The sequence below is a fragment of the Eptesicus fuscus genome, chromosome 2 (assembly GCF_027574615.1).
Source record: "Eptesicus fuscus isolate TK198812 chromosome 2, DD_ASM_mEF_20220401, whole genome shotgun sequence".
In the NCBI taxonomy this organism is placed as follows: domain Eukaryota; kingdom Metazoa; phylum Chordata; class Mammalia; order Chiroptera; family Vespertilionidae; genus Eptesicus; species Eptesicus fuscus.
In genome coordinates, this window is record NC_072474.1 from 1,188,583 (window position 1) to 1,216,003 (window position 27,421).

General features: G+C 40.6%; 1 protein-coding gene across 1 annotated transcript in view; it reads left to right on the top strand.

Annotated features, from left to right (window-relative positions):
- Window positions 1-27,421, top strand: part of MYO9A (myosin IXA) — a 321,663-nt gene that overhangs the window by 213,618 nt on the left and 80,624 nt on the right. Inside the window, exons 19-26 of the mRNA XM_008151369.3 lie at window positions 4,743-4,865; window positions 5,138-5,218; window positions 6,891-7,001; window positions 7,981-8,103; window positions 12,113-12,262; window positions 13,074-13,393; window positions 14,687-16,276; window positions 23,865-23,964. Of these exons, the coding sequence (XP_008149591.2) occupies window positions 4,743-4,865; window positions 5,138-5,218; window positions 6,891-7,001; window positions 7,981-8,103; window positions 12,113-12,262; window positions 13,074-13,393; window positions 14,687-16,276; window positions 23,865-23,964 (2,598 nt within the window). The remainder of the gene's footprint in view (window positions 1-4,742; window positions 4,866-5,137; window positions 5,219-6,890; window positions 7,002-7,980; window positions 8,104-12,112; window positions 12,263-13,073; window positions 13,394-14,686; window positions 16,277-23,864; window positions 23,965-27,421) is intronic.

Here is a 27,421-nt window from a genome sequence, read left to right on the forward strand (position 1 = left end):
TTTTGAGCTTGGTGTGTCAAACTTCGCCAAAAAACTGAGCATAACTTGGGTAGTGTGTCACTTTGAGGAAAAAACATTATTTCGCAAATGTTTCATCCTCAAGAGCAGCAAATGTTTCATCCTCGGCATGCGGCCGCCTCAGCGGGCACGTGTCATCAGAAATGGCTACGCATGTCATAGGTTCGCCATCACTGCCCTATGCTATACTTTACATCCCTGCGACTGTAATTATAATGGTAATTTATATATCTTAATCCCTTATTTTTTTCATCTATTCCCCTACCCACCTTTTGGCAGCCATCAGAATGTTCTAGAGTTTGTTTCTGTTTTGTTTATTGTTTTATTTTGTTTGGGTTTTCTTAGATTCTACATATAAGTGAAATCATATCATATTTGTCTTTCTCTGTCTGACTTATTTCACTTAGCATAATACCCTCTAGATATATCCAAGTTGTCACAAATGACAAGATTTAATTCTTTTTTATGGCTGAGTAATATTCCATTTTATATACGTATATACCAATTCTTCCTTATCCTTTTGTCTGTGGATGGGCATTTGGATTGCTTTCATATCTTGGCTATTGTAAATAATGTCTAAGCAATATCTTTTTTATGTTTGTTTCTACAACACCTTGCACAGCAAGCAGTAAAAGTTTTTTTTTTTTAAAGAACTGATTATTTAAGCTGAATAAATCAAACAATGAAAATGGAATTAAGAAATGAATAAAGTAGATAATGAATGGAAGATCTAAGAAAGAAATTAACTCTATATATTTTTTCCACTAGATCTCTGTTCCACATTCTAGTTTGTGGTTTCTGTCACATCATGCTGGGCTATTGCAGCTGTCACTTAACTGGATTAATCTCTCTCTTGTCCCCTTAGTCTCTTGCCTTCCACCTTGTTCTGTTTTGCCTTGTCTCCCCATTTTTCACTTGCCCTATTTTATCTTCTTTATAAATCTTAATAATCCTCAAGTTACCATTTATTTTATAATGCCCTTGTAGCCTGTTTCCCTGGACTTAAATGTACTGTATTCCAAACACTTAGAACAGAGCCTGATCTGTAGTAATCTGAATATTTGTTGATTGAGCTGAGCATGGTGATTTTATGGGCAGAAGTCTGGCCTCCACTTGCTAAGGAATAATGCTCAAAAGTCATTAGTTGCTAATAATCCATCCATTCACTCATTAAAACTAATACTTACTGAATACCTGCTCTGCACCAGAAACCAGGCATTAGGGTACAGGGATGAGCAGTCTAGTCAGAGTCTTTGCTTTCCTTTAGTTTATCTTCTAGAAGAAAATGTAAATAGATATATGAAAAGATAATTACATGATATGTGCAAAGAGGAAAATGAAATGACATGTTGATTTTTTGGGTAGTTAAGCAAGAACTTCATGAGAATGTTTTGGGCATTTAAGTTAGAAGTTGAATGCCAAGAAAAATCAAGCCATGTGAAGATCTGGCTGTAGAGTATTCCAAGCAAATGAAAGATTAGAAAGATGTGTATTATTATGTAATAATACTTGTGGCATTTATTTGTTTTTTAAAATACTTTTCCAGTTAAACTTTTTTAAGGCAAGAATGTTTTTAAAAATAGTTATTTTATATTTTCCACTGTCCATATGATGCTCTCACATAGTGACAAATGTTTATTAATTAATTTTACTACCATTTTAGATATGGTTTACAAAATGAAGCCATTATTTCCAAGGTCTTTTTCTCAGAAGTATCTTAAATGTTTGAGATAAAAATCATTTCAGGCTTCAGTGCTAATTTGTTATTACTTATGGATAAACTCTAAAATTATTCTAATTAGTTTTGACCGGTATGTAAAATTATTTTTTTCTTAACATGCAATGAATTTTCTTCTGAGAATTAAAAATTGCTAATAGAAATAAAAACCCTCCAAAATTCAACATACACACACCATCATACATATATATTATTATTTTACATGGTATTTTTTGTCAGTAGTATTTGCAAATATTTCTCCATGTCAGGAAATACAGGCCTTAAAAATATTGAATTTATTGGGGTGACATTGGCTAATAAATTCATATAGGTTTCAGGTGTACAATTCTGTAATACATCATCTGTGTATCGTATTGTGTGCTCACCATCCCAAGTAAAGTCTCCTTCCATCACCATTTGGTCCCCTTTTACCCTTTTCTTCCTCCCTCTCCCCCCTTTCCCTCTGTTTTATGAGCTACGGTAGTATTCAGTTGTGTGGATGAAGCATACTTTACAAAAAGAGTTCCATATAAATGCATATCTCTGTTCATAATTTTTTATTATTTTTTGAAGTACATTGTCAGAGATAGCATTCAGATCTTATCTGACATTCTCCTTAAATAAATACCTGAGAGTGACATTGCTTATCAGGAAGGTTATACTGATTTGCATTCCTAAGAACAGTGCATATATAAACCTATTTCCCCACATCCTCATTAATGTTAGGTTTTGTAAGTCTTTATTATGTTTGCCAATCTGATATGCAGAAAATATCTTTAAAAGAAATTATTTCTTTGCTTACAAATGAAATTGAATGATTGTCATTGTGTTGTCATTTATACTTTGTGAATTTTTACAGGGTTTCTTACAGTTCTTATATACAGATAATGAGTCATTATCATTGTTGGAAACATATTTTTCTTAGTTGCACTTGTTTAAATATGTATTGTATTTATTGCTTGAAAGTTTTTATTTTTTAATGCTTATATTGTCAAAACTAATATTTAAAAAAATTTTCCATACTATTACTGATTTTTTAGAAAGAGAGGAAGGGAGAGGGAGAGTGAGAGGGAGAGAGAAAGAGAAACGTTGATGTGAGAGCGGAACATCGATGATGATCCACTGCCTCCTGCAAACCCCCTGCTGGGGATCAAGCCTGCAACCCGGCCTGTGTCCTGACTGGGAATTGAACCAGCAATCTTTTGGTGCATGGGACGACGTCCAACCAGCTGAGTCACACCAGCCAGAGCAAAATTAATATTTTTTATTTTTTATTTTTATTTTTTATTTTTTTATTTTTTTAAAATATTTTATTGATTTTTTACAGAGAGAAAGAGAGAGGGACAGAGAGTTAGAAACATCCATGAGAGAGAAACATAGATCAGCTGCCTCTTGCACACCCCTCACTGGGGATGTGCCCGCAACCAAGGTACATGCCCTTGACCGGAATCGAACTTGGGACCCTTGAGTCCGCAGGCCGACGCTCTATCCACTGAGCCAAACCGGTTTCGGCTATTTTTTAGACTTAAAGTTGTCATGCTTTTTTAACTCAATATTGTGCTTTACATACAATAAAACTTTTACTTCCTTTTCAGTAACATTATTAGTTGCACATCTGTATAGATATATTCTTTTTATTAACAAAGTCACTGCCATATACAAGGTGTTCCCCCCCCCAAAAAAAAATATACACACTTTAACAGCTGATAGCTCAATTGATGTTTCTTTTCAGATTTAACCCATTGGAATTAATAATTATTCAAAGTGTGTATACATTTTTTTGATACGCCCTGTATTTTTTGATGGGCTAAAAAAGCTCCCACATACTTTATTAATATTTTATTTTACATTCTTTAATTGCTTATGTGTAACTTCAATCTTAAGATTAATAATTAGTACATCAGGATGACTGTTGATAGTGTTAGAAATAAGGCGAGCCCCCAAGGTCAGGGGTTCCGGTAGGATACAAAACACTCGGGAGCCAGGCAGCAAGGCAAACATTTACTTCTGTGTAGAAGGGTGCACACACATGGGCTGGAAGCGCGTGCACACCAAGCAGGTGGGCTGCTTGGGTTTATAATCCCTTATGCACGTGACCTGTCCTTTGCTTTTGATTGGAGCTCAGGCGCACAGTCTTTCACGATTGGCTAATCCAAAGGGAGGGGTTGGCCTTTGCGGTTTCAAGATGGCGGCTCCCAGGGGAGCTGCAAGCCATGCAGCCAACATGGCAGCTGCCAAGTCACGCAGTCCAAAATGGCGGCTGTCTAAACTGTTCTTTGACAGAAAAGATGACTTGTTTATTCTACAATAGGGACTTTCCTTTTCTGTGTTCATGGCATATCTGATATAGCCCTGGAATTGAATTTAATTTGTGAGTTAGGATTCAGTTGCAGATAACAGTAATTATTGTAGATATCTTTATGTAGAAAGGGACTTAATTCAGAGAGGCACTTAGAAAAGCATTAGAAGTCTTAGTTTCAGAGTATTAAAATAACAGTGCAGAACTGACCTGACCTGCAATCAGGAGGTTGTAGCTGCTGGAGAAGCTGCTAAAACTATTGGCTCCAGGGCTCAAGTGCCTTTCTTAGAGTTGCAGTGACAATACACTCTGCCTCTGAGCACTCAAAAAAGTAGTACCTGGACAGAAAACGGAAGCAACTTATTATGTACACGCTTGCCAGCAGAAACAAGCTACTAGCCAACCTCTGCCTAATTATACCTTCCCAGTTTCATGTGTGGGAATTCAATTGATGAACTTAAATCACTTCCAGAACCTTAGATGCAAGAGAATTTGGGAAAAGTAGTTTTCTTGTTTGCTGGAAAGCTTCTGCAGGAAAGCAGGAGGAAGGTAAGATGGATGTTGAATATCAATCTCCCATATTCACCATAGTCATTATACATAGGAAATGATGAACACTGGCTTACAATTTTGTGTTCCCTATTCTTAGATTAATTTATGTGAAGGATTTTATTCTCTCCCCTCCCCCCCCCCCCCATTTCTTTTTAGCACTTGCTAGAGGTAAATTCTTTAAAGCACCTGGCAAGACTGACTCTGCAGGATCGCATAACCAAGTCCCTTCTTCATTTGCACAAGAAGAAGAAACCTCTCAGCATCAGTGCTCAGTTTCAGGTTAGTTTCTATTTTACTTTTAACAAAGAGGAATCTGTTTCTTTCAGATTGATACTAAAAGGTCAAAATGATTGCAAGATAACCTGAATGGGATATGATTCATGTGACTCTAAAGCCATGCTGCAATGGTCATTTGGCTTTTCAGAAATAAACCTATTTTTTGTATACCACTCATTTATGCATATTTTAACAACATCATTGTTTATATTTATATATTGTTGCCAATGTGGAATGGAAGGAAATTCTCATTATATTATTGCTTTGTATCGCAGGCCTCATTAAACAAGCTGATGGAGACACTTGGTCAAGCAGAACCATATTTTGTAAAATGCATTCGCTCTAATGCAGAAAAGGTAAAAATGTCCTATACATGAGAACTTCTCGCTCAGCTTACTTCAAACGAAGCTTTAAATTCTTTCTACGGCGAGCAAGTGGATAGAAAGAGCTATCTATAATATTTTTTAAGGAAAACAGTGTTCTATAGTTTCTGTGGATATTTTTCTTGTTTTTATACCTACTTGCCTGTAAGGTGTTTATATGGTATTGATTTAATAGCTACAAGAATTTTGAGAAGCAAATATCTCTTGAAATTCCATAATGAGGGTTTTATGCAATTTTTATTACCCAGAGATTAATCTCTCTTGTTTGGATATACATTGTCACTCTTAATGAACTTGCTAGGCATTTTTCATGTTTAGAGATTCTTATCTTTGTAAAATAGGGAAGATATGGGTGTTTTTGATTCCTTTCTGTTTTCTATGACAGATCCCCTAATTAGGGCTTTGCAGAATATATCTAAAAAGTGTAAACATTTATCATCTTCCTTTATGTTCATCAGAGGAGAAAGGAGCTCCCAGCCTAAACAGCTAGACTGTAGGAATTATGTTCAGCTTTCTTAATTCTTAGGAAGCAGTCTCTAACTTGGTTATTTTCAAGCTTTGTAACCTTAGACAAGTTAACCTTTCTGTGGTTTAAATGTTTTCATCCATGTAAGAATATATTGTATTTATAGGACCTCATAGTGTTTCGTGAGTATATGTGAGTTAATACTGGTAATATACTTAAGAGTGTTCCCAGTTCATACTAAGTGGTTGGTAAATGTCGCTATTCTTTTATAGTGACTAAGAAAGAAACCATTTTATTTATAGTTAAATAGAAGTTTGAGTCCCTGTTATTAAATGAGACCTTGCTATACAAAGAATTCAATTAATGAGGTATTTCAGGGTATAGAATAAGTACTAAATAGGTGTCAACTATTATTATTACTATTTAACATAAGTTGCCCATTGACTTTTTTTCCTTGACAACTGGTATGCCCCATCTGTCTGAAGGAAAATGTTTGGGATTGCTTTAGGGAATCATTGAAAATAGTATTAAGAATGAATAGGGAGAAATATCAGAAGCTCCAAATGCATATTGTTTTGAATGTCTGAAAATGTGTCTACAGAGATACCTAGGAGTTTAAGGGCATTGTGACTATTAGCTTCTTCCCTATCAATGCCTTTACAATGAAATCAATTGTCAGGGACTAGAGGGATTTTTTGTTTTTCAATGTGTCATACCAGTATTATCAGCAAAAGTATTTAAGGAAATAAACTACTCTTAACCTTGTACTACTCATTAGAAGAAGAATCTGTCAGCTCTCAACCAAGGCAACTGGTAAAGTAGGGCAGGTAGTTTCTGAGTGAGATTATAGATAAAATTGTAATTAAAAACAAAAATACAGACACTCTTGACCATATGTAAGTAGGTTAGTTTTGTTATGTATTTTATATTGACTCCTATGTGGCCTTCTCTGTGGGTAACTACATTCCTTTTGAACTACAGCTAGAGAAGTCTGGAAACCTGGTTTCTCATATTCCATAGGGTCAGGCAGTCAGAACATTTTTGAAGATTGTCTTGTCACTTCACTATATCTTAACCAGACAAGCTTCAAGTCAGTTCCTAGATATTCAAAATTTAATCATATTTGTAAGACAAACATTAATTTGGAGATCTATTCTTTTTTCTATTGCTTTGTTTTAGCTGCCATTGAGGTTCAGTGAAGCCTTGGTGCTTAGGCAGCTTCGGTATACTGGGATGCTGGAGACAGTTCGAATTCGCCAATCAGGATACAGCTGCAAATACTCTTTCCAGGTTATACTTTTACAGTGATCTTTAAGTATATGTGCATATCAAGTAAATTATTCCTGTCTTGCTTATTTTTTATTTGGGGCTTATTTCTCTTAATTCTTCCTTTCCATTCCATCTTTTGTACACAGAATTAAACAGGTAGTGAGTACTCACTTCCATTGAATGGCACCAGTCTTATTAAACTTGTGTTTTAAGAGGATCCAGTACTTGACTATTCTCATTTGATCTGAATGTTTCCTAATACTAAATTTACTCATAACACTGATTGCTTCATACTATATTTACTCATAGCATAACAGTTCTTCAGACTCTTATGAGTAAATACTAAATTTACTCGCAGCATAGCAATTCTTCACATGTATTATAAGTCTTCACACTAAAATAATTCAATCAGAATTATTTTAGTTAAAAAATAGTTTAAAAAAAAAAAGATTTCATTTGTTTTTTGCTAAAGTTTTCTCAGCAGGATTTTCTTTTATAGGAAGCTGCCAGCAAGACTCATGCTTATTCTCATCAGTTACTGCTGCTCTGGGTATAAAAAAGTATATTGAAGCTTTTCAGCAACTGAGCAAGTCTTTTATTGTTACTTGGAGGGAAAGCTTCATCCTGTAATAACTGTCACTTTGCTTATTTTTCTAAATTTTGCTAAAAGTTTCTGATTATTGTTAAATAACTTTTTCTTTTCTTTTTTTTTAGTACAGCTTTCTCAAAAGGGATGATTAGATTCTGCTCTTCTTTTCTTCTCCTGCTTCCCTTTGATAACAAAATACTATGTCGAACTCACTACACCTCCTTCCATTTTATAAGTTAACCTTTGGTAATACTTTAAGTTAACAAGTACTTCCTTGGTTTCACCTTATTTAAAAGAATGAGAAATGGATCAATAAAAGGATAGTTAGCTAAAATTTAGGATCTTGTAGCTTTATAACATTTTCATGACATTCTTTTGTGGCTTTATAACGTTTTCTTTTCATTTTTTCAGGATTTTGTGAGCCACTTCCATGTACTTCTTCCTCGAAATATTACTCCATCTAAATTTTACATTCAGGATTTCTTCAGGAAAATAAATACTAATCCAAATAATTATCAAGTTGGAAAATCTATGGTAAATATATATTGTCAAAATTGAGTGTATTTTTGTGTTTAAATAATAATGACAATCTTTGCCTATGATAATGTTTTGTAAAAAAACATAATTTTCCAGCCCTAGCCAGTTTTGCTCAGTGGATAGAACATCAGCCTGTGGATTGAAGGGTCCTGGGTTCGATTCCATTCAAGGGCACATACCTACGTTGCAGACTTGATCCCTAGTCGAGGTGTGGTTGGCAGCCAATCGATGTGTCTCTCTTACATTGATGTTTCTCTTTCTGTCTCTCTCTCCCTCCCCTCCACTCTCTCTAAAAATATATAGAAAAATATCCCCAGGTGAGGATTAACAAAAAAACAAGAAAACAAAGAAAAACATAGTTTTCCAGATGTCATAAGGAATTTGAGTAGGCCACGATTTTTTTTTTACTTAATAATATAGTCAATTTAAAGAGCTTCTGGCCAATTCTCTAGTTCTACCTAAAATTTTAACTGCCTAAAAATCATCTCCCCTAGTGCTCTATCTACTGTAATCTCCAACTCTACTTGCCCAAGGTCACCTTATCCTGACTTCCCTACTATCCTTAATTTATCAACTGCTCTTTTCTGTCATCCTTCTTCTAGTTCCTTAGGCTAGAATCCGTAATCATATTTGGCTTACCCTTTACTTTAATCCTTTTACAAAATTGTTTCTTTTTTTTAACAAATGATTCTCACATCTCTCCCCTTTTCTCTAATGCTACTGCTTCCATGGTAAGTCTGTTTCTTTACCTTTCACATACATTTCTCTTACAGGAAACAGATCCCTCGTCTAGTTCCAGTCTGTTTGTTATTCTGTTGAAATCTACCCATTTTGTCAAAATCATCTTAATATATTTCTTTCTTTATGTTGACTTCCTGCTCAGTAATAATCTCCTGATAACCTTCTCATTAGATTCAAACATCTTTCTCCTTTTCAAGAACCTTCATATTGTGATCTTACACTATTTAATTCCTTCATTTTAAGATTAGGTATTTCATTGTCCCTGTACGTGCCTTTATCATTATTTCCAACTTCTTATTTTGCTCAGGTGGGGTCCTCTGTCTCTTGCCCTCATTAGTTTACTCTTTTCCATTTTGGTATCTAATATCTATGTGCTCTTTTTAAAGGCAACTTATTTTATGTTTTAATCTTCACCCAAGGATATGTTTTTATTGATTTTAGAGAGAGAGAAATATCAACGTGAGAGAGAAACATTGATCAGTTGCCTCCTGGGTGCCCCGATCAGAGATTGAACCCACAATCTAGGTTTGTACCCTGACTGGGAATTGAATCCTCCAACTGACTGACGGAGCCTCTGGCCAGGACTGGTGCTCTTTTTAAAAATATGTTTTTATTTTTGACAATGTTTTTATTTTGAGGTGATGGGTATGTTAATTAGTTTGATTGTGGTAATCATTTCACAGTGTATACATACATCAAAACGTATACCTTAAGTGTATACAATTTTTAATATCTACCTGCTCTTTAAGGTGAGTGCAAATCCTATTTTCTAAGGGACCATATCTAAGTTATCTTTGTATCCCCCTAGATTTTTTTAATGGAATGAAGGAGTAAAAAAATAAACTGATTAATAGCTTTGGTCAGCAAGAAGCCTTTGGTGCATACTGGGTTTCTAAAAGACTTATTATTGGTTTATTCATTTTATGATCAAACTTGGAGATTTGTGGTTCTCAACTTGTTTTCCCCTACTCCAACATCTTTGAAAAATATGACACCCTGGCTTGTGTGGCTCAGTTGTGTGGAGCATTGTCCTGTATACAGAAAGGTGGTGGGTTTGATTCCTGGTCAGGGCACATACCCAGGTTGCAGGTTTGATCCCCAGTTGGGGGATGTGTGTGAGACAACCAATTGATGTTTCTCTCTCACATCAATGTTTCTCTCTCTCTTTTTCCTTTCCTCTCTCTTAAAAAAAAAAATCAATAGAGCCGAAACCGGTTTGGCTCAGTGGATAGAGTGTCGGCCTGTGGACTCAAGGGTCCCAGGTTTGATTCCAGTCAAGGGCATGTACCTTGGTTGTGGGCACATCCCCAGTAGGGGGTGTGCAAGAGGCAGCTGGTCGATGTTTCTCTCTCATCGATGTTTCTAACTCTCTATCCCTCTCTCTTCCTCTCTGTAAAAAATCAATAAAATATATATTTTTAAAAAGTCAATAGAAATATGATATGCTACCAGCAGTACATTGGCTCATGATGGTGGTGAATTTTCCAAGGGAATAATCTATCCTATATAATAATTGACAAATATGCAAATTGACCATACCTACGACACACCCACAAGCCACGCCCACAAGCCACGCCCACCATCCAATCAGAGCGAGCATGCAAATTAACCCAAACCAAGATGGCTACAGCCACAGAGAGCAAGGTTTCCTAGGTAACAGAGGAAGCCAAGCTTTCTGCCTGCCCTGGCCAGGCCTAAGCCTCCACTCAAGCTACAAAGTTTCAGTTATAGAAGGTAAACAAATTCAAACAAATGTCGGCAGAATGGAGCTTGAGAGAGCAGGCCAGGGTTGCCGCCGGCAACAGGCAAAGCAAAGCTTTCTGCACACCCTGGCCGGGCCCACCCACTTAAGGCAACAAAGTTTCAATTATAACCCCAACACAAATGGCTGCCGGCCCGCAGAAGGAGCCCCAGGCTTGGCTCCGCTCCAGGCTACAAAGTTTCAATTGTAGAAGGAAAATAAATTCCAGATAACAGGGCCTCTGCTTGGGTTGCCAGGGGGCGTGGCTGGCCTGCAAACCACCACAGGCCCCTCACTCAGGCCGCCCCACACCCCAAGGGAACCCCCACCTGATCCGGGATGTCCTTCAGGGCAGACCAGCTGGCCCCCATCCCTGTACCAGGCCTCTATCCTATCTAATAAAAGAGTAATCTGCAGATTGATCATCACTGCAACACACAATATCACTGCCCCCATGTGGTAAAGATCCTGCCCCCATGTGGACACAAGATGGCCACCACAAGATGGCCAGCAGGAGAGGGCAGTTGGGAGGCACCCGGCCTGCAAGGGAGGGCAGTTGGAGGTGATCAACCCTGCAGGAGAGGGCAGGTAGGGGTGACCAGGCCGGCAGAGGAGGGAAGTTGGGGGCAAACAGGCTGGCAGCAGAGTGGTTAGGGGGTAATAGGCTGACAGGCAGAAGCGGTTAGGGGCAATCAGGAAGGCAGGCAGGCAAGCAGTTGGGAGCCAGCAGTCCTGGATTGTGAGAGGGATGTCCGACTGCCCGTTTAGGCCCGATCCCATCGGGCAGTCGGACATCCCTTCAGGGGTCCCAGATTGGAGAGGGTACAGGCTGGGCACTGGGTTTCGTGTTTCGTGCACTGGGCCTCTAGTATATATGTAAAAGGCTAAGTGACCAGCTTACCGGCCCGTCGGTATGATGTGCACTGACCACCAGGGGGCAGATGCTCAATGCGGGAGCTGCTGAGCGACAGCAACTTTGCAGAATGCCTTCTTGCACTCTGGAACCCCTCGGGAGATGTCGTACTGCTGGTTTCAGCCCAATCCCCGCAGGCCAGGTCGAGGGACCCCCACCTGCTGGAGGGACCCCGCTCACTTGGCAGATGCCCTGCAAGACCTGGTGCTGCCCCAGGTGTGGCCAGCCAGGGAAGGACCATGGAAAGTTGGCTTCAGGGCATGTCCGACCCCTCTCGCCCGGTCCTGCCCCACTGGCCACCTACTAATTAATTTCCTTTCAATGTGCACGAATCTGTGCACCAGGCCTCTAGTGTATCCTAATACCTTGCACTGGGATTTTTGTACACATGTGCACCTTCCCGTTTCTCCTTCTGTATCCTAACGTCTTCTTTCTATTTTGAGAATGACTACTTTGGATAAATTGTAAAAAGTATTTATCAGTACTGCTTTTATAAATCTGCCACTGTATTTGTTCTTCTCTAAAAATGCTTATCACAGAAGGGATGATTCATGAAATAAATTTCTCATTTCTTCTTAAACTGTATTTCTCATCTTTCTTCTTTCTGGTAGGTGTTCCTAAAGGAACAGGAACGACAGCACCTACAAGACCTGCTTCACCAAGAGGTGCTCCGCAGAATAGTATTGTTACAGCGATGGTTTAGGGTCTTGCTGTGCAGGCTGCATTTTCTCCATCTGAGACAGGCCTCCATTGTCATTCAGGTGGGAGACAAAGGGTTCCTTGCATGAGATTGGCTATTTTATTTGGCCTTTGTTTTAGTAAAGAATTATTTTACTATGAAACATATAAATAAGAATATAAACTTCTTCAGAGATGAGAATGTATTCTACACATTTTTAAAATGTTGATAACACTGAAAAGATTACTTGGCATATAAAAAAGACTATTAATAAATATCGATGGAGTTGAATTTAAATTAAATTGAATTTATAGTTATAATGGCTTGTGAGGTATGATTGGGGCAAAGGAATTATGTGCCTTAATTTTTGTTACATAGTTATATTTAATAGTTTTCTGAGTGACAGTTGCGTGTTATAAATACATTGTTGTTAGGTACTCATCTTGGTTTATAGGTACCTTATTTCACATTTACCTGTTTTACTTTCTTTCTCATCGATTTATACAATAGCTCTTTCACAGGACCTATTCTGTTTGTACAAGAAAATCTTTTTATCTTAATATTTGAAATGTGTACATGTTGATCTTAAACCCAATTAATATAGGCAAATTGTAGTATTAGAATAATTTATAACTTGTTAAAGTTAATTTATAGGACATGAAAGCATCAGAATTTTAAGTTAAGTTCTATAATTAACTTTATTGAGATTATATTATCTAAAATATTTGCTTTAAGCATATCTAGAGAAGAAAACATTTTTTAATCACCCACCATTTAGCTGTTTAGCCACTTACCCTCTAATTATGACATAAGAAATTTATTTTTTTTCCTTTTTCTGTGAAAATGTGGTATAAGATATGACAACAGTTTCTATTATTTTGTCTTCCCCACAGCGATTCTGGCGGAATTACTTAAACCAAAAGCAAGTCAGAGACGCAGCTGTGCAAAAGGATGCTCTAGTTATGGTTAGTGCAGCTACTCTTCTCCAAGCGTCCTGGCGTGCTCACTTAGAGAGGCAGCGGTATTTGGAGCTCCGGACTGCAACCCTCATCATCCAGCAGAGATGGAGGGAGTGCTATCGGTGGAGGCACTTGGCTGCTATTTGTATACAGGCAAGGTGGAAAGGCTACAGGGAAAGTAAGAAGTATCAAGAACAAAGGAACAAAATTATCCTTTTGCAGTCAATATGTAGAGGATTCAGAGCAAGACAAAGGTAATCTTTGTTGTTATAATAATTCGTCCCTCTGTTCAAGTACATTATTTATACTTTTGCTCTAATACTTGCCTAACTTGTATTAGAATTGGTTTTGTGCAATTTGTCTTCTCCACTAAACTGTGATACTCCTAGCAATTTTAATCTACATTGTGTGGTCCATAATAGAAGCTAAATAAGTGTTTATTGAATTAAAGTGGACTGAAAACCTACATGGTCTGTGGTTATAAATGCTAAGTTAATTTTTACATTAGATTGAATCTTTAGAAATCGGCATTATTCAACTGTTTTTACCTTTAGAAACTTTAATTTTATGTTTAAACTAGAAAACCGGTACCTCAGCCTGGCCTGCACCCTCTCCAATCCGGGACCCCTCGGGGGATGTCTGACTGCCTCTTGCAATCCGGGACTGCTGGCTTCTAACTGCTTGCCTGCCTGCCTGCCTGATTGCCCCTAACTGCTCCCCTGCTGGCCTGATCGCCCCTAACCACCTCTGCCTCTCCCCGCACCTGGGACCCAGGATTCCCTCCTCTGGCTGGTCGCAGGCACCTGGGACCTGGGCTTCCCTCCCTCTGGCCAGCCGCAGGCACCCAGGACCTGGGCCGGCTTTGCCTGGGCCAGCTGCAGCCACAGGGGACCATGAGCAGGCGGCTTCACCTGGGCCACAGCCGCAGGTGCCCCAGACCATGGCGCGGGCAGCTTGTCCCTCTCCCAGGCCGCAGGCACAGGTGCAGCTGCTGGCACCCAGGACTGTGGGGCAGGTGGCTTGTCCCTCTCTTGGGCTGCAGCCCCAGCCGCTGGTGCCCAGGACTGCAGGGCAGGCGGCTTATTCCTCTTCCAGGCTGCAGTCCCAGCCACTGGGGCATGCAGCTTGTTCCTTCCTGCAGCCTGGCTGGTCCCCATTCCTCTTTCATGAGCTCATTTGTGCCTGGCTGGTCCCCATTCCTCTCTCCCCAGTGTTGAGTGTCTCAGCCATTATAGCGTAATGGCATGAGGACATGACAACCATTTGCATATTTGCTCTTTATTATATAATATAAGGATATTGTTAAAGGAGAGCTTACTTCTGGTTTTATTTACTTTTTTTAGTAGAAAGCTTAATTACAAATAATGCACTTAATGATATATAATCTCACTAATCGAAATAGAACTATGAAATGTGCTTTGAAGTTAGTTTGAAAAATACTTTTAGGTATATTAAAATTTTTTTCTTAAGTTCTCAGTAAATGTATTTAAGTAAATGTATTTTTTCCAGTGATAACCTGCTTTTCTTTTTCTCCTATTTTCATATAGATTTAAAGCTTTAAAAGAACAAAGGCTAAAAGAAACAAAACTAGAACTTGGGTTGATGAATATTGAGCCACATGGAGCTCTGAAAATTCAGGGTTCAGACCCTTCAGAATGGGAGGATTGTTCCTTTGACAACAGAGTAAAAGCCATAGAGGAATATAAGTCTGTGATAGAGAGTAATCGAATTAGTTCAGTGGACTGCTTGAAGGATTCCTCAAACAAGCAACAGGAGAGAGCCAGAAGCCAGAGTGGTGTGGATTTGCAGGAAGATGTGATTATAAGAGAGAGACCCAAGTCCTTGGAAGATCTCCACCAGAAAAAAGTAGGTCGGGCCAAAAGAGAAAGTCGGAGAATGAGAGAACTAGAACAAGCTATATTTAGCTTAGAATTGCTAAAAGTTCGTTCTCTTGGTGGTGTGTCTCCTTCAGAAGAACGCCGATGGTCTACAGAACTGATGCCTGAGGGCCTTCAGTCTTTACAGGGCACACCTGATAGTGAAAGCTCTCAAGAAAGTTTGGAACTTCTGAGCTGTGAGGAAAGCCAAAAGGGCAAACTAGAGTCTGTCATGTTAGATGAAGGAGACCTGCAGTCTCTCTCACCTTCGATATCTAGCAGTCAGAAATGTGATTCACAGGCCAATGCCCAAAGTGCCTCAAGTGAGACCAGCTATACTTTGATTCAAAAGGGAGCATCCTCTGATTCAGTGCATTTGAATAATGGGACTGTGACGGAAAAACTGGTTTGCAGTTCTGAATCTGTTACCTGTAAGCCACAACTGAGAGAGTCCTTTGTTTCCAGTAGTCTGCCTACATTTTTTTATATTCCTCAAGACCCACTGAAAACAAGTTCCCAACTAGACACAAGTATCCAGAGAAACAAACTAATGGAAAGTGAAGAAACAATTCCAGCTCTTACTTTGGATATTAACAGGAAAACTAGAATGTATCGCTTCTCAGGAGAAAATCAAGTTGTTGCTTTGAGTACAGATTCTTCTAATACTGTGCTTAAGAAGTTGGAAAAGCTGAACACTGAGAAGGAAGAAAGGCAAAAACAGTTGCAGCAGCAGAATGAAAAAGAGATGATGGAACAGATTCGACAGCAAACAGATATTTTAGAGAGGGAGCGTAAAACCTTCAAGACAATTGAAAAACAAAGAATTGGGGAGTCTTTTCCAGTATCATCTTTCTATCAATCAAAGCAAAGAGTAGAGAGGCCGTCCTCTCTCCTCATTCCGAATACCCCTAATAAGAAAGAATCTGATGTCGTAGGGCATCCATCGGTAACTGTACAAGATGCAGCTCTTGCCCTAAAAGACAATCCCTCTGCTCACTTTCCCCTGAAGGATCGACCTGTCACCCTGTTCTTTGAAAGAAAAGGAGGCCCAAGCCAATCTAGTACTGTCAATGAATTATCCAAGACAGACAGAATGTCCAACCAACTGAATGTAGCCTGTAAATTCAATAATAATGGCATTTCAAAAAGAGAACACTTTAGGCCAACTCAGTCTAATAGCCACAAATCTAATGACCCTCCCAGAGATGGAACTACTAGGGCCATTTTCTTCACACCAAAGGAAAATATGAGTATTTCCCTGTAAGTGAAATGTTTATTTACTTTTATGTATAAATGGGAGACTTTTTGGAGAATTTTGCAGGCATACCTCAGAGATACTGAGGATTCAATTCCAGACCACTGAGCAAAGCGAGTATCACAGTAAAGTGAGTCATAATCTTTTTGCTGATTAATCATTAATCATCCTTGTGAATTACTTTTTAAAAGAAATTTTTCAAGATAAACTATCTTTAGTCTACTCGATCTAGTTTGCTTTACCTAAGTAAGATCTGCTTATCTTCAAAATGATTATATATTAGATTGTTTATGTAAAAGCTTAAGTAAAATGTATATTTCAAGTCTTTCATTCTATAAGTAATACAAGAAACCTTAGCATTTTATAGAGTTATAAATGTTGGTGTTTTTAAATTTATCTAGTCCATTTCTCACATATTATAGATGAGTTCACTGGTGCCTCCAGAGGTGAAATGACTTAAGGTCACATTAAATAGCTGGGACTAAAACCTGAGTGTCATGATTAGGAATCAGCATTGGGTTTCATAGTGGTGATAACTACATGATGGTCTTCATCTGGTTCATGAGGAAGAACAAAAAGAAGTGGAATCTAAAGGAAATGCCATGAGTTTAAAAATTAGGGTGGTCAAGTGCTATCAAATGTTCTAGTAGCCCGGCCGGTATTGCTCAGTGGTTGAGCATAAACCTATGAACCAGGAGATTACAGTTTTATTCCGTTAGGGCACATGCTAGGGTTTCGGGCTCAGTTCCCAGTGGGGGGACGTTGCAGGAGGCAGTTGATTGATGATTCTCTCTCATAATTGATATTTCTACCTCTCTCCCTCTCTGAAATTTTTTTTAAAAAGGTTCTAATAATTATTGCTCTCTTTGGAGAGCTAATCAAAGACCAATAGGCACAACTGTGGCAAGGGAAATTATAATGGCCAAAAGGGAATCTTTTAGGAGAAGTTAGGATTGCTAGGCTTGATCATGCATTAGTCAAAAAAGGAGATATCTGAAATGCCATTACCTAGGAAAGACTGCCATCTATTTAGGATTGTTTAGGGATTATTACATAGGACAAAGGACAAGATGTTAATTATGTATTCTGCTACTGTGATGAGTTCATTTATTAGATCTAGTAGTTTTTTGGTGGAGTCTTTAAAGTTTTCTTTGTACAATATTATGTCATCTGTGAATAATGACAGTTTTCCTCCCTCCTTTCCAATTTGTATGCCTTTCTTTCTTCTTGTCTGATTGCTGTGGCTAGGACTTCCAGCACTATCTACACTAATAAAAGATAAAGATGCAAATTGACCAAACTTTCGCAACTCCCACCAGCCAATCAGGAGTGAGTATGCAAATTAACCCAACAAAGATGGCGGGTTAATTTGCATACATAGGTGCGAGCAGCCGGGGTGGGATGCAGGCGTTCCACACGGCCCCAGCCACTCCGGGCTTCTGGGCAGTGTGGGAAGGCGTAAAGGTGGCTCCGGGCCGGAGCAAAGGCGAAAAGGTGGCTCCGGCACTGCCTTCGCTCCGGCCTGCCCTCCCCTGCAGGCCTGATTGCCCCCAACTGCCCTCTCGTGTAGGCCTAGTCGCCTCCATCTGCCCTCCCCTGCCGACCTGGTCGCCCCCAACTGCCCTCCCCTGCAGGCCGAGTCGCCCCAACTGCCCTCCCCTGCCATCCTAGTTGCCCCCAACTGCCCTCCCCTGCAGGCCTGGTTGCCCCCAACTGCCCTTCCCTGCAGGCCTGGTCCCCCCAAGTGCCCTCCCTCCCCTGCTGGCCTGGTTGCCCCTAACTGCCCTCCCCTGTCGGCCTGGTAGCCCCTTGGTAGCCCCATTTGGGGGGTACCAGGCCAGCAGGGGAGGGCAGTTGTGGGGGGGGAACAGGCCTGCAGGGGAGGGCAGTTGGGGGCTACCAGGCCAACAGGAGAAGGCAGTTAGGGGCAACTAGGCCAGCAGGGGAGGGCAGTTGGAGGCGACTGGGCCTACAGGGGAGGGCAGTTGGGGGCGACCAGGCCTGTGGGGGAGGGCAGTTAGGGGCGACTAGGCTGGCAGGGGAGGGCAGTTGGGGGCGACAAGGCCGGCAGGGGAGGGCAGTTAAGGGTGACCAGGCTGGCAGGGGAGGGAAGTTGGGGTTGACTGGGCTAGTCGGGGAGGGCAGTTGGGGATGACCGGGCCTGCAGGGGAGGGCAGTTGGGGGCAATCGGGCCTGCAGGGGAGGGCAGTTGGGGGTGACCGGGCCTGCAGGGGAGGGCAGTTGGGGGTGACTGGGCCTAATGGGGAGGAAGGGCAGTTGGAGGGGGCCAGGTTGGCAGGGGTGGGCAGTTGGGGGCAACCAGGTTGGCAGGAAAGGGCAGTTGGGGGTGACTGTGCTGGTAGGGGAAGTCAGCTGGGGGCGATCGGGCCTGCAGGGGAGGGCAGTTGGGGTAATCAGGCCAGCAGGGGAGCAGTTAGGCATTGATCAGGCTGGCAGGGGAGTGGTTAAGGGGTGATCAGGCTGCAAGGCAAAAGCGGTTAGGGGCAATCAGGCAGGCAGGTAGGCAAGTGGTTGGGAGCCAGCAGTCCCAGATTGTGAGAGTTGATGTCTGACTGCCGGTTTAGGCCCGATCCCTGTGGACATCCCCCGATGGGTCCCATATTGGAGAGGGTGCAGGCTGGGCTGAGGGGCACTCCCCCACTCCCAACCCCCAGTGCATGAATTTTGTGCGCCGGGCCTCTAGTGTTGAATAAGAGTGGTGAGAGTGGACATATCTGTCTTATTCCTGATCTTAATGGAAATGCTTTTATTTATTTTTTGCCCATTGTGTATGATATTGGCTGTAGGTTTTTCATATATGACCTTGGTTATGTTGTATAATCCCTCTAGTCCCACCTTGCTACTCACAACTTTTTTTTTCATTTCCATTTGCATGGAATATTTTTTCCCATCCCTTCACTTCCTGTCTATATGTTTTGTTCTGAGGTGGGTGTCTTGTAGACAGCATATATATGGGTCATGTTTTCTTATCCATTCTACTACCCTATGTCTTTTAATTGAAGCATGTAATCTGTTTACATCTTAAGGTTCTTATTGCTGGGTACTTATTTATTGCCATTTTTTTTCCCTTTATACCCATGTACCTCTCTTTATATTTTGTCTTCTTTTTTAAAGCAGTCTGTTAATGTAAAAAAAAAATTCAAGCCTGGAAAGAATTCTTGTGAGTTTATTTGAGCCAATCTGTCAACAGTTGCCAGGAAGCAGAACCTCAACGAATTGAGATAATGCTCCAGAGAATGACAGGTTACATCTAGATTTATACTAGAGGCCCAGTGCACGAAATTTGTGCACGGGGGGGGGGGGGGAGGATGTCCCTCAGCCCAGCCTTCACCCTCTCCATTCTGGGACCCCTCGAGGGATGTCCCACTGCTCATGTAGGGCAGTGGGACATCCCTCTCACAATCCAGGACTGCTGGCTCCCAACTGCTCACCTGCCTGCCTTCCTGATTGCCCCTAACCACTTTTGCCTGCCAGCCTGATCACCCCCTAACCACTGCCCTGCCAGCCTAATTAATGTCTAACTGCTCCCCTGCCAGCCTGTTTGCCCCCAACTTCCCTCCTCTGCCGACCTGGTCACCCCTAACTGCCCTCCCCTGCAGGCTTGATTGCCCCCAACTGCCCTCCCTTGCAGGCCTGGTCCCTCCCAAATGCCCTCTCCTGCTGGCCATCTTGTGGTGGCCATCTTGTGTCCACATGGGGGCAGGATCTTTGACCACATGGGGGCAGCTATCTTGATCTTGTGTGTTGGAGTGATGGTCAATCTGCATATTACTCTTTTATTAGATAGGATAGAGGCCTGGTGCATGGGTGGGGGCCAGCTGGTTTGCCCTGAAGGGTGTCCTGGATCAGGGTGGGGGTTCCCTTGGGGTGTGGGGCGGCCTGGCTGAGGGGCCTGTGGTGGTTTGCAGGCCAGCCATGCTCCCTGGTGACCCAAGCAGAGGCCCTTGGGTCATATCTGGGATATATTTACATTCTACAATTGAAACTTTGTAGCCTGGAGTGGAGCCAAGCCTCCTGCTTGCTCCGTGGCTGCTGCCATTTCTGTTTGGATTTGTGTACCTTCTATAATTGAAACTTTGTAGCCTTAAGTGGAGGCCTAGGCCGGCAAGGGCAAGTTGAAAGCTTTGCTTCTTCGGGCAACCCTAGCCTGCTCTTTCCAGCTCTGTGGCTGCCACCATTTATCTTGGGATTTATCTTCTATCATTGAAACTTTGTATTCTTGAGTGGAGGCCTGGGCCTGCCAGGGTGTGTGGAAAGCTTGGCTTCCTCTATTGCTGGGGAAACCCAAGCCTCCCTCCTACTCTTTGTGGTGACAGCCATCTTGGTTGGGGTTAATTTGCATACTCACACTGATTGGCTGGTGGGCGTGGCTTGTGGGTGTAGCGGAGTGATGGTTAATTTTTGTATTACTCTTTTATTAGGTAGGATATTGCAATCAAAGGAGGGACAAAGATGGGTTACCTGAAATCCATTGGTGATAGACTAGAAGGGTGGGAGAAAGCAAAGCGGGGAGACCCTGGGATTGGATAAAAAGTAAAATAATAGACACATACTTAGGTGGGTGCAGGAACAATTAACATGATAACAATGAAGGAATTTGTGGTATCTATCCTCATGCCCAGGCACATTAGATTTTTCTAAAGATACTAGAGGCTCAGTGCACGAAATTCATGCATGGGTAGGATCCCTAGGCCTGGCCGGCGATCAGGGCCGATCTGTGGGGTGACTGGCAGGGCGATCGGAGCCCCCACTTGCACCTGCTTTGGCTGGCCTGGTGCCGCCTGCTCACTGGCCCTGCCCCCTGCCACCGCTGCCAGTCGGGGTGTGCTGGCTTGGGGCAGCTCCTGTGTTGAGCATCTGGCCCCTGGCGGTCATTGCACGTCATAGTGACCAGTCATTCCACTGATCATTCTGCCGTTCAGTTGATTTGCATATTAGGATGTTATTATATAGGACTAGTGGCCTGGTGCATGAAATTTGTGCACATTAAAAGGGAATTAATTAGAGGAAATATTTTAATATTGCTATTTGCCCTTTCTCTATAATAGAAGTGTCAGAGATGAAAGAAAATTAGTAAAATATATGAAAATCTTCCTCCTGTCAGAGTCTGGGATGCGCCAAGGGACCCAGAGTCAAGTCCCCACCCACCTGCGCGCACCTTGAAATCACGTGAGATCCAGACCCGCCCGGCCCCACCCCCGTCAAGCCCTACCGGGTAGGGGGGCGCAGCCTCATGTCCCCCAGCCAGGTGCCAGGTGGGGGCACAGCCTGAGGTCTCCTGTCAAGCCCCGCTCAGGGGGAGGGTGCAGCTTGAGGTCCTCTGTCAAACCCCGCTAGGTGGGGAGCACAGCCTCAGGTCACCAGGCATACGCCGGGCGGGGGGTGTGGCCTGAGGTCCCCAGTCGAGCCCTACTGGGTGGGGGGGCGCAACTTCAGGTCCCCTTCCCCAGCCCAGTGCCACACAGTCTCAGGTCCCTGCTGATTGCTCGTTACAGGAATCCCGCCTCCACTGTGGGCTCGCCATCTTGTGATGGCGTGAGGATTAATTTGCATATTACCTCTTTATTATATAGGATATTTTGAGATAATGCTCTGGAGAATGGTGATCTTACATCTATTTTTATACATTGCAATCAAAGGAGGGGACATAGGTGGGTAACATGAAATCCATTGGTGATAGATTAGAGAGGACATGTACTTAGGTGGGTGCAGGAACAATTAACATGATAATGAAGGAATTTATGGTATCTTTCCTGGTGCCCAGGCACATTAGGTTGTGCCCCAAGGGGTCCAGAAAAAGGGAAGTTACAAGTTACCCAGACATTTCAAGGATATGTTATTATAGATGCAAAAGGACAGAAAGGCTCAGTTAAGGTAAAGGTTGACCTTGTCAGTGAAGATACTGGCCTAGGACGTAACTACCCACCATAACTGTGTTTAGTTAAAGTTTAATTTCAGACCATCCTTTGTGGTTACTTTAGGTCTCTGAGTTTGCAAGACCACCATGCAGGCCTCCTCTGAGCTTGTCAGGTTAGCATGTGGCCTCTTACGTCCACAAATCCCTTTAACATTTTTTGCAATGCTGGTTTGTGGTATTGAACTAATTTTACCTTTTTTTTTTTTTTTTTTTTTTTGGTCTGGGAAGCTGTTTATTTGGCCTTCAATTTCAAATGATGACCTTGCTGGATAGGGTAGTCATGGATTCAGGTCCTAGCTTTTCATTACTTTGAGTGGTTCATGCCAGTCCCTTCTGAAATGTTTCTGTTGGAAAATTAGCTTATGTCCTTATGCGAACTCCCTTGTAGGTAACTTTCTCTTTTGCTGCCTTTAAGATTCTCTCTTTGTCTTTAACATTTGCTATTTTAATCTTGATGTGTCTTGGTATGGGTCTCTTTGTGCTCTTCTTGATTGGAACTCTCTGTGCTTCTTGAACTTGTGTGACTTTTTCCTTCACCAGGTTAGGGAAGTTTTCTGTTATTATTTCTTAAAACAGGTTTTCTATTCCTTGGTTACTCTTCTTCTGGTACCTCTGTGATGTAGATATTGTTATGTTTGATACTGTCCCAAAGTTCCCTTAAACTATCCTTGTTTTTTTTTAATTATTTTTCTTTTTGTTGTTCTTATTGGTTGTTTTTCTTTTTCCTTACATATCACTGATTCAATCCTCTGCTTCATCCAGCTTACTTTTAATTCCTTATATTTTGATGTCAGATAAGGTATTTATTTCTTTCTGGTTCTTCTTCAGGGTTTCTATGTCCTTTTTCATGCTGATGTAGTAATTCCCACTAAGTTCCTTGTTGTTCCCATTAAGTTCCTGTAATTCTCACTAAATTCCTTGTTCTGAACTCTATGTCTGACAAATTGCTTGCCTCTATTTCATTTAGCTCTTTTTCTGGAGAGTCCTTTTTTTCTTTCATTTGGGGGTTGTTTCTTTGTCTCCCCACTTTAGCTGTCTCTTTGTGTTTGTTTCTATGTATTAGATACAGCTGCTATGACTCCCAGGCTTTGTGGGGTGGCCTTAAGTGTCCTTTGGTATCCAGCGGTGCGGTCTCTTTTATCTCCTGAGCTGGATGCTCTAGAAATGTTCCTTTTGTGGGTTCTTTAGGCTCTCCTCTGGTAATTGGGTCTTGATTGTTGTTGTCCCTTTTGTGGGTGGGATCTCCCCTGGGCTGACTGACTGTGATACTCAACCCTGACCACATCATGAAAGCTGTTGTACAGGTGTAGTCTCAAGGTGGTTTTTGCCCTTACTTGTTTAAAATTCTCCTCTTTAGCTAGTCTTCAGTTGGCTAATTCAGGGAGAATGTTCCCCAATTTAGTTTCATTTCCAGTTTGTTTCTGGGAGGAGGATCAAGAAAGATCCACCTATCCTGCCCCACCTTGAAAAAAAACCATAAATTCTTGATAATACTATCAATGTGATAATCAGAATTTTTTTGATATATTTTTTTGGGAATTGAATATGCATGGAATTTGCTGGAATTCTTCTACCTGGTTGTGGAAGTATATTTTATGCTGTACTTTAAGACTGCTGCCAGGAATTGAAATGTAATCCTGATTTTTTATTCTAAGTGTCAACAAGGAATCCTTAAACAATGGAAATCCTAAACTTCATAAACAAGATGAACCAGTTTGGAAACCTGTGAAGTTAAGTGGGCCGGGCCAAGGAGAGGTAAGTATGGAATTTTGCCTATCTATATCTTATGCAAAATCAATGCATGCTATTTTGGAAATTATTATTCTTGTAGACATAGCATCTCATCTACCCATTTAATCTGAAGAGTTTATAGAGAAAGAAGCCATGAGTTCAGTTTGTTCTTACTTAGGGAGGTGTACTTTAGGCAGGGAATGGTGTCTACAAACTCAGATGGTATTTACAAAAAAGAAGTTGCTAAGAAAAAGAAGGCAATTTATGCAAATGATTTTTGTGACTTTCTGGCAGTAAAAGATGACTTCCTTGGCTATGGAGAGTGTAAATTTAGCTTCCATTCTCATCCTTTGTCCAGAGTAATGTATATGGATTGCTTTTGGTTATCTCTGTCACTTCTAGGGGAAAGTACATTGTGGGTGGAGGGATGTTTCAAGAAATTCATGAGCTCTCTGATATCTTTCATTGGCATCATCTCAAAAACAAAACAAAACATTGTTGTGTTATTTGTTTTATCATTTGGTCAAGCAGGTTGCCAGACCGGCCCATAAAAAGAAAGCTCGAATGGCGCGGACGCGCTCCGATTTCTTGACTAGAGGTACTTTTGCTGATGGGGAGGGGGATACAGAGGAAGATGATTACGATGACATTGAGCCCCTTCTCTCCCTTGACCAACCTTCTCACTGTGAGCTAGAGCCGGCTCCCATCCTGGGTCAGGCCTCTCACAGTGACTCCGAAATGGTAATTTTATATAAGAAAAATAGGCAACAAGCAAATCTGATGGGCATAGTCTTTGCTAATCTAAAGCTAACCTTCACAGCTTCTTCCCTGGATAATGTTTTGTACATAGGAAACCTCAGTGAACACAGCAAATAAGCTAAACTTTAATTTAATAGGACAAAGAGAAAAGGCACTTTAGCAGTTTATGTCAAATCATAAATTAGGCAGCATTATGGTTAACTTAATGTAGAAATGTTCTGTATTATGTCTTGAAAGGTCTGGAACATGGACCCTCAAGTATTTTTTCTGTAACAGGTGAGATGATAAACATTTTAGACTCTGTGGGTCAAGCAGTCTTTGTTGCAACTATTTAACTCTGCCACCACAGAGTGAAAACAGCCAGAGACAATAAATAAACAACTGGGCGTGGCTGTATTCCAATAAAACTGTTTACAAGAACAGCAATGGGCTGTATTTCACCTGTTGGCCATAGTTTGCTGATCCCTCTCTGATCTAGTGACTTAGCTTATGTGTTAGAGTTAGACAACCAATAGCTTTTAATTGAAATGGTATTCGCTTTTTTTCTTTTTTTGCATTTAAAGTTGCTTTTCCTCCCTAATTTTTTAGTAATAGAAAATAAACATGGATTTTTAAAAATTTAATATAATGAGCAATGCCAAAAATGTCTCCCTAGACCAACCCAGCCAAGGAGAGGTTTTGTATGTACTTGAGTTTGTTATAATCACAAATTATAACATTGGAACTAGGTTTAAATAAAACTGCATTATTTCAACTAAAAATATAATTTTATCATCAGATCTCAACCAAAGTTATATATATATGTGTGTGTATATATATATATATATATATGTATATATATATATATGTGTCCCCCCCCAAAAAAAATGTAAACACACTCTAACAGCTGATAGCTCAATTTTGAATATGAAATGTATTTTAATAAACACTGCCTTTATAATTATTCCAAGTGTGTGTATACATTTTGGGGAGACACCCTAAAGTTGGGCAAGTGTTGAATGTATTTGTGCATATAAAGTGTTAATTTTGGAATTGACCTGGAAAATACCCAATATAAGGACCCTGTATGTCTGTTATGTACTAAAACATGACACTGGTAAAGTGGAGTGATATGCAGATTATTACCATGCATATCCTTAATTAAGTTGGATCTCATTTTTTTTTTTTTATGAGAGGAAAATTTTAGGTTGGTCTTCTTTTAACTCATTAAATATTTTATCTTTGACCTATTTTAAGCTGTTTGTGCCAAAGATCGAGTTTATTAAAATTTTTGCTAATTTCCAGAACATTCTCATTTTCTTTATCTTTTGTTGTAGATAGACCCAGTTTTAAAAAGACAATATTGACATTCTAAGGAAGAAAAAACAACAACACAGAAAAGTGCACTATCAGTTCTCTAATTAGACAAATGATTCATTACACTGAGCCAAACTGTAGGATTGTAAATGATTGGAACAATTTGTATATCACTAATATATATAATTAGACCAAAGCCCTCTCTTCAGGTACAATAAAATAACTCCATTTTGGAGGCGTCTTGTTTTTTAGTTATAAATAGCAACACATACTCTTTTATGATTATTAGTTAAAGATGAATTATGTGATGAAGCAAACTGATTTTTTAAAAATAGATTTTATTGATTTTTTACAAAAGAGGAAGGGAGAAGGATAGAGAGAAACATAGATGAGAGAGAAACATCGATCAGTTGCCTCCTACACACCCCCTATCGGGGATGTGCCCGCAACCATGGTACATGCCCTTGACTGGAATCCAACCTGGGACCCTTGAGTCTGTAGGCGGACGCTCTGTCCACTGAGCCAAACCAGTCAGGGCTGAAGCAAACTAATTTTAATGAAAAGTACTGCCTATATATTTTTTACTGTGAATAGGGAGCATGCTTAATTTATTCTCTAAAGCATAAATACTTTATTTGTGGAAGAACTTAGCATTTGTAATTGCTGCTTTGTTCCTGAGAGTTTCCTTTGTTACAAACCTTAGTCTTTTTGGTGGTAGAATTCTTTCTTACTGAGAACTCTATTGAGATGAGCCAGGAAGTTAGGCTTTCTGCTTGGAGCATTCAGCCCCTTTAAGGGTTCTAGCTGATAGCCTCTGCCAATGATTCTGTTCACCTGCTTGACAGTCACTGCATGCCAGTAGCTCTAGAACACCCTCTGCCGTATATTAGTCACCTCTCCAGCTTTCTCACTGCCCTTCTGTTTCATTACTATTTTAGGAACAAGTGGTGGTGGTTGCTTCTGGTGGATACTTGCATGAAGAAGCTTTGCTTTCTAGAATATGCTGATAGATATTTAGTGGGGTTGGGATGGGAAGGGTAGGGACAGTTTTAAAGTGTTTCTGTTTATCTTGAAAATATGTCATGTTCTAATATCTGATATTGTGAAGATGAAGACTAATTGCTTCTAAATGGAATCTACTGAATTTTCAAAATTGAGATATCTTGGATTTTAAATGGGCTTTATTCTATGGCACATGGACTTTAAAAAAACATTATTGTTTTGTAGTTTTTTTTGCTTTGCTTTTGTTTGTTTGTTTTTGTTTTGTTCTGTTTTTTACTGGACAAAGTGATCCCATCACTGATTTTTGCTAAAATGTGTGTCAATTTTATCTTGGAAGAAGCCATCTATCCTTTCCAGTTGTGAAACATCTAATGGGATAAAGGCAGCTTATAAATGAATTACATGAAGGGAATTTGATAAGCAT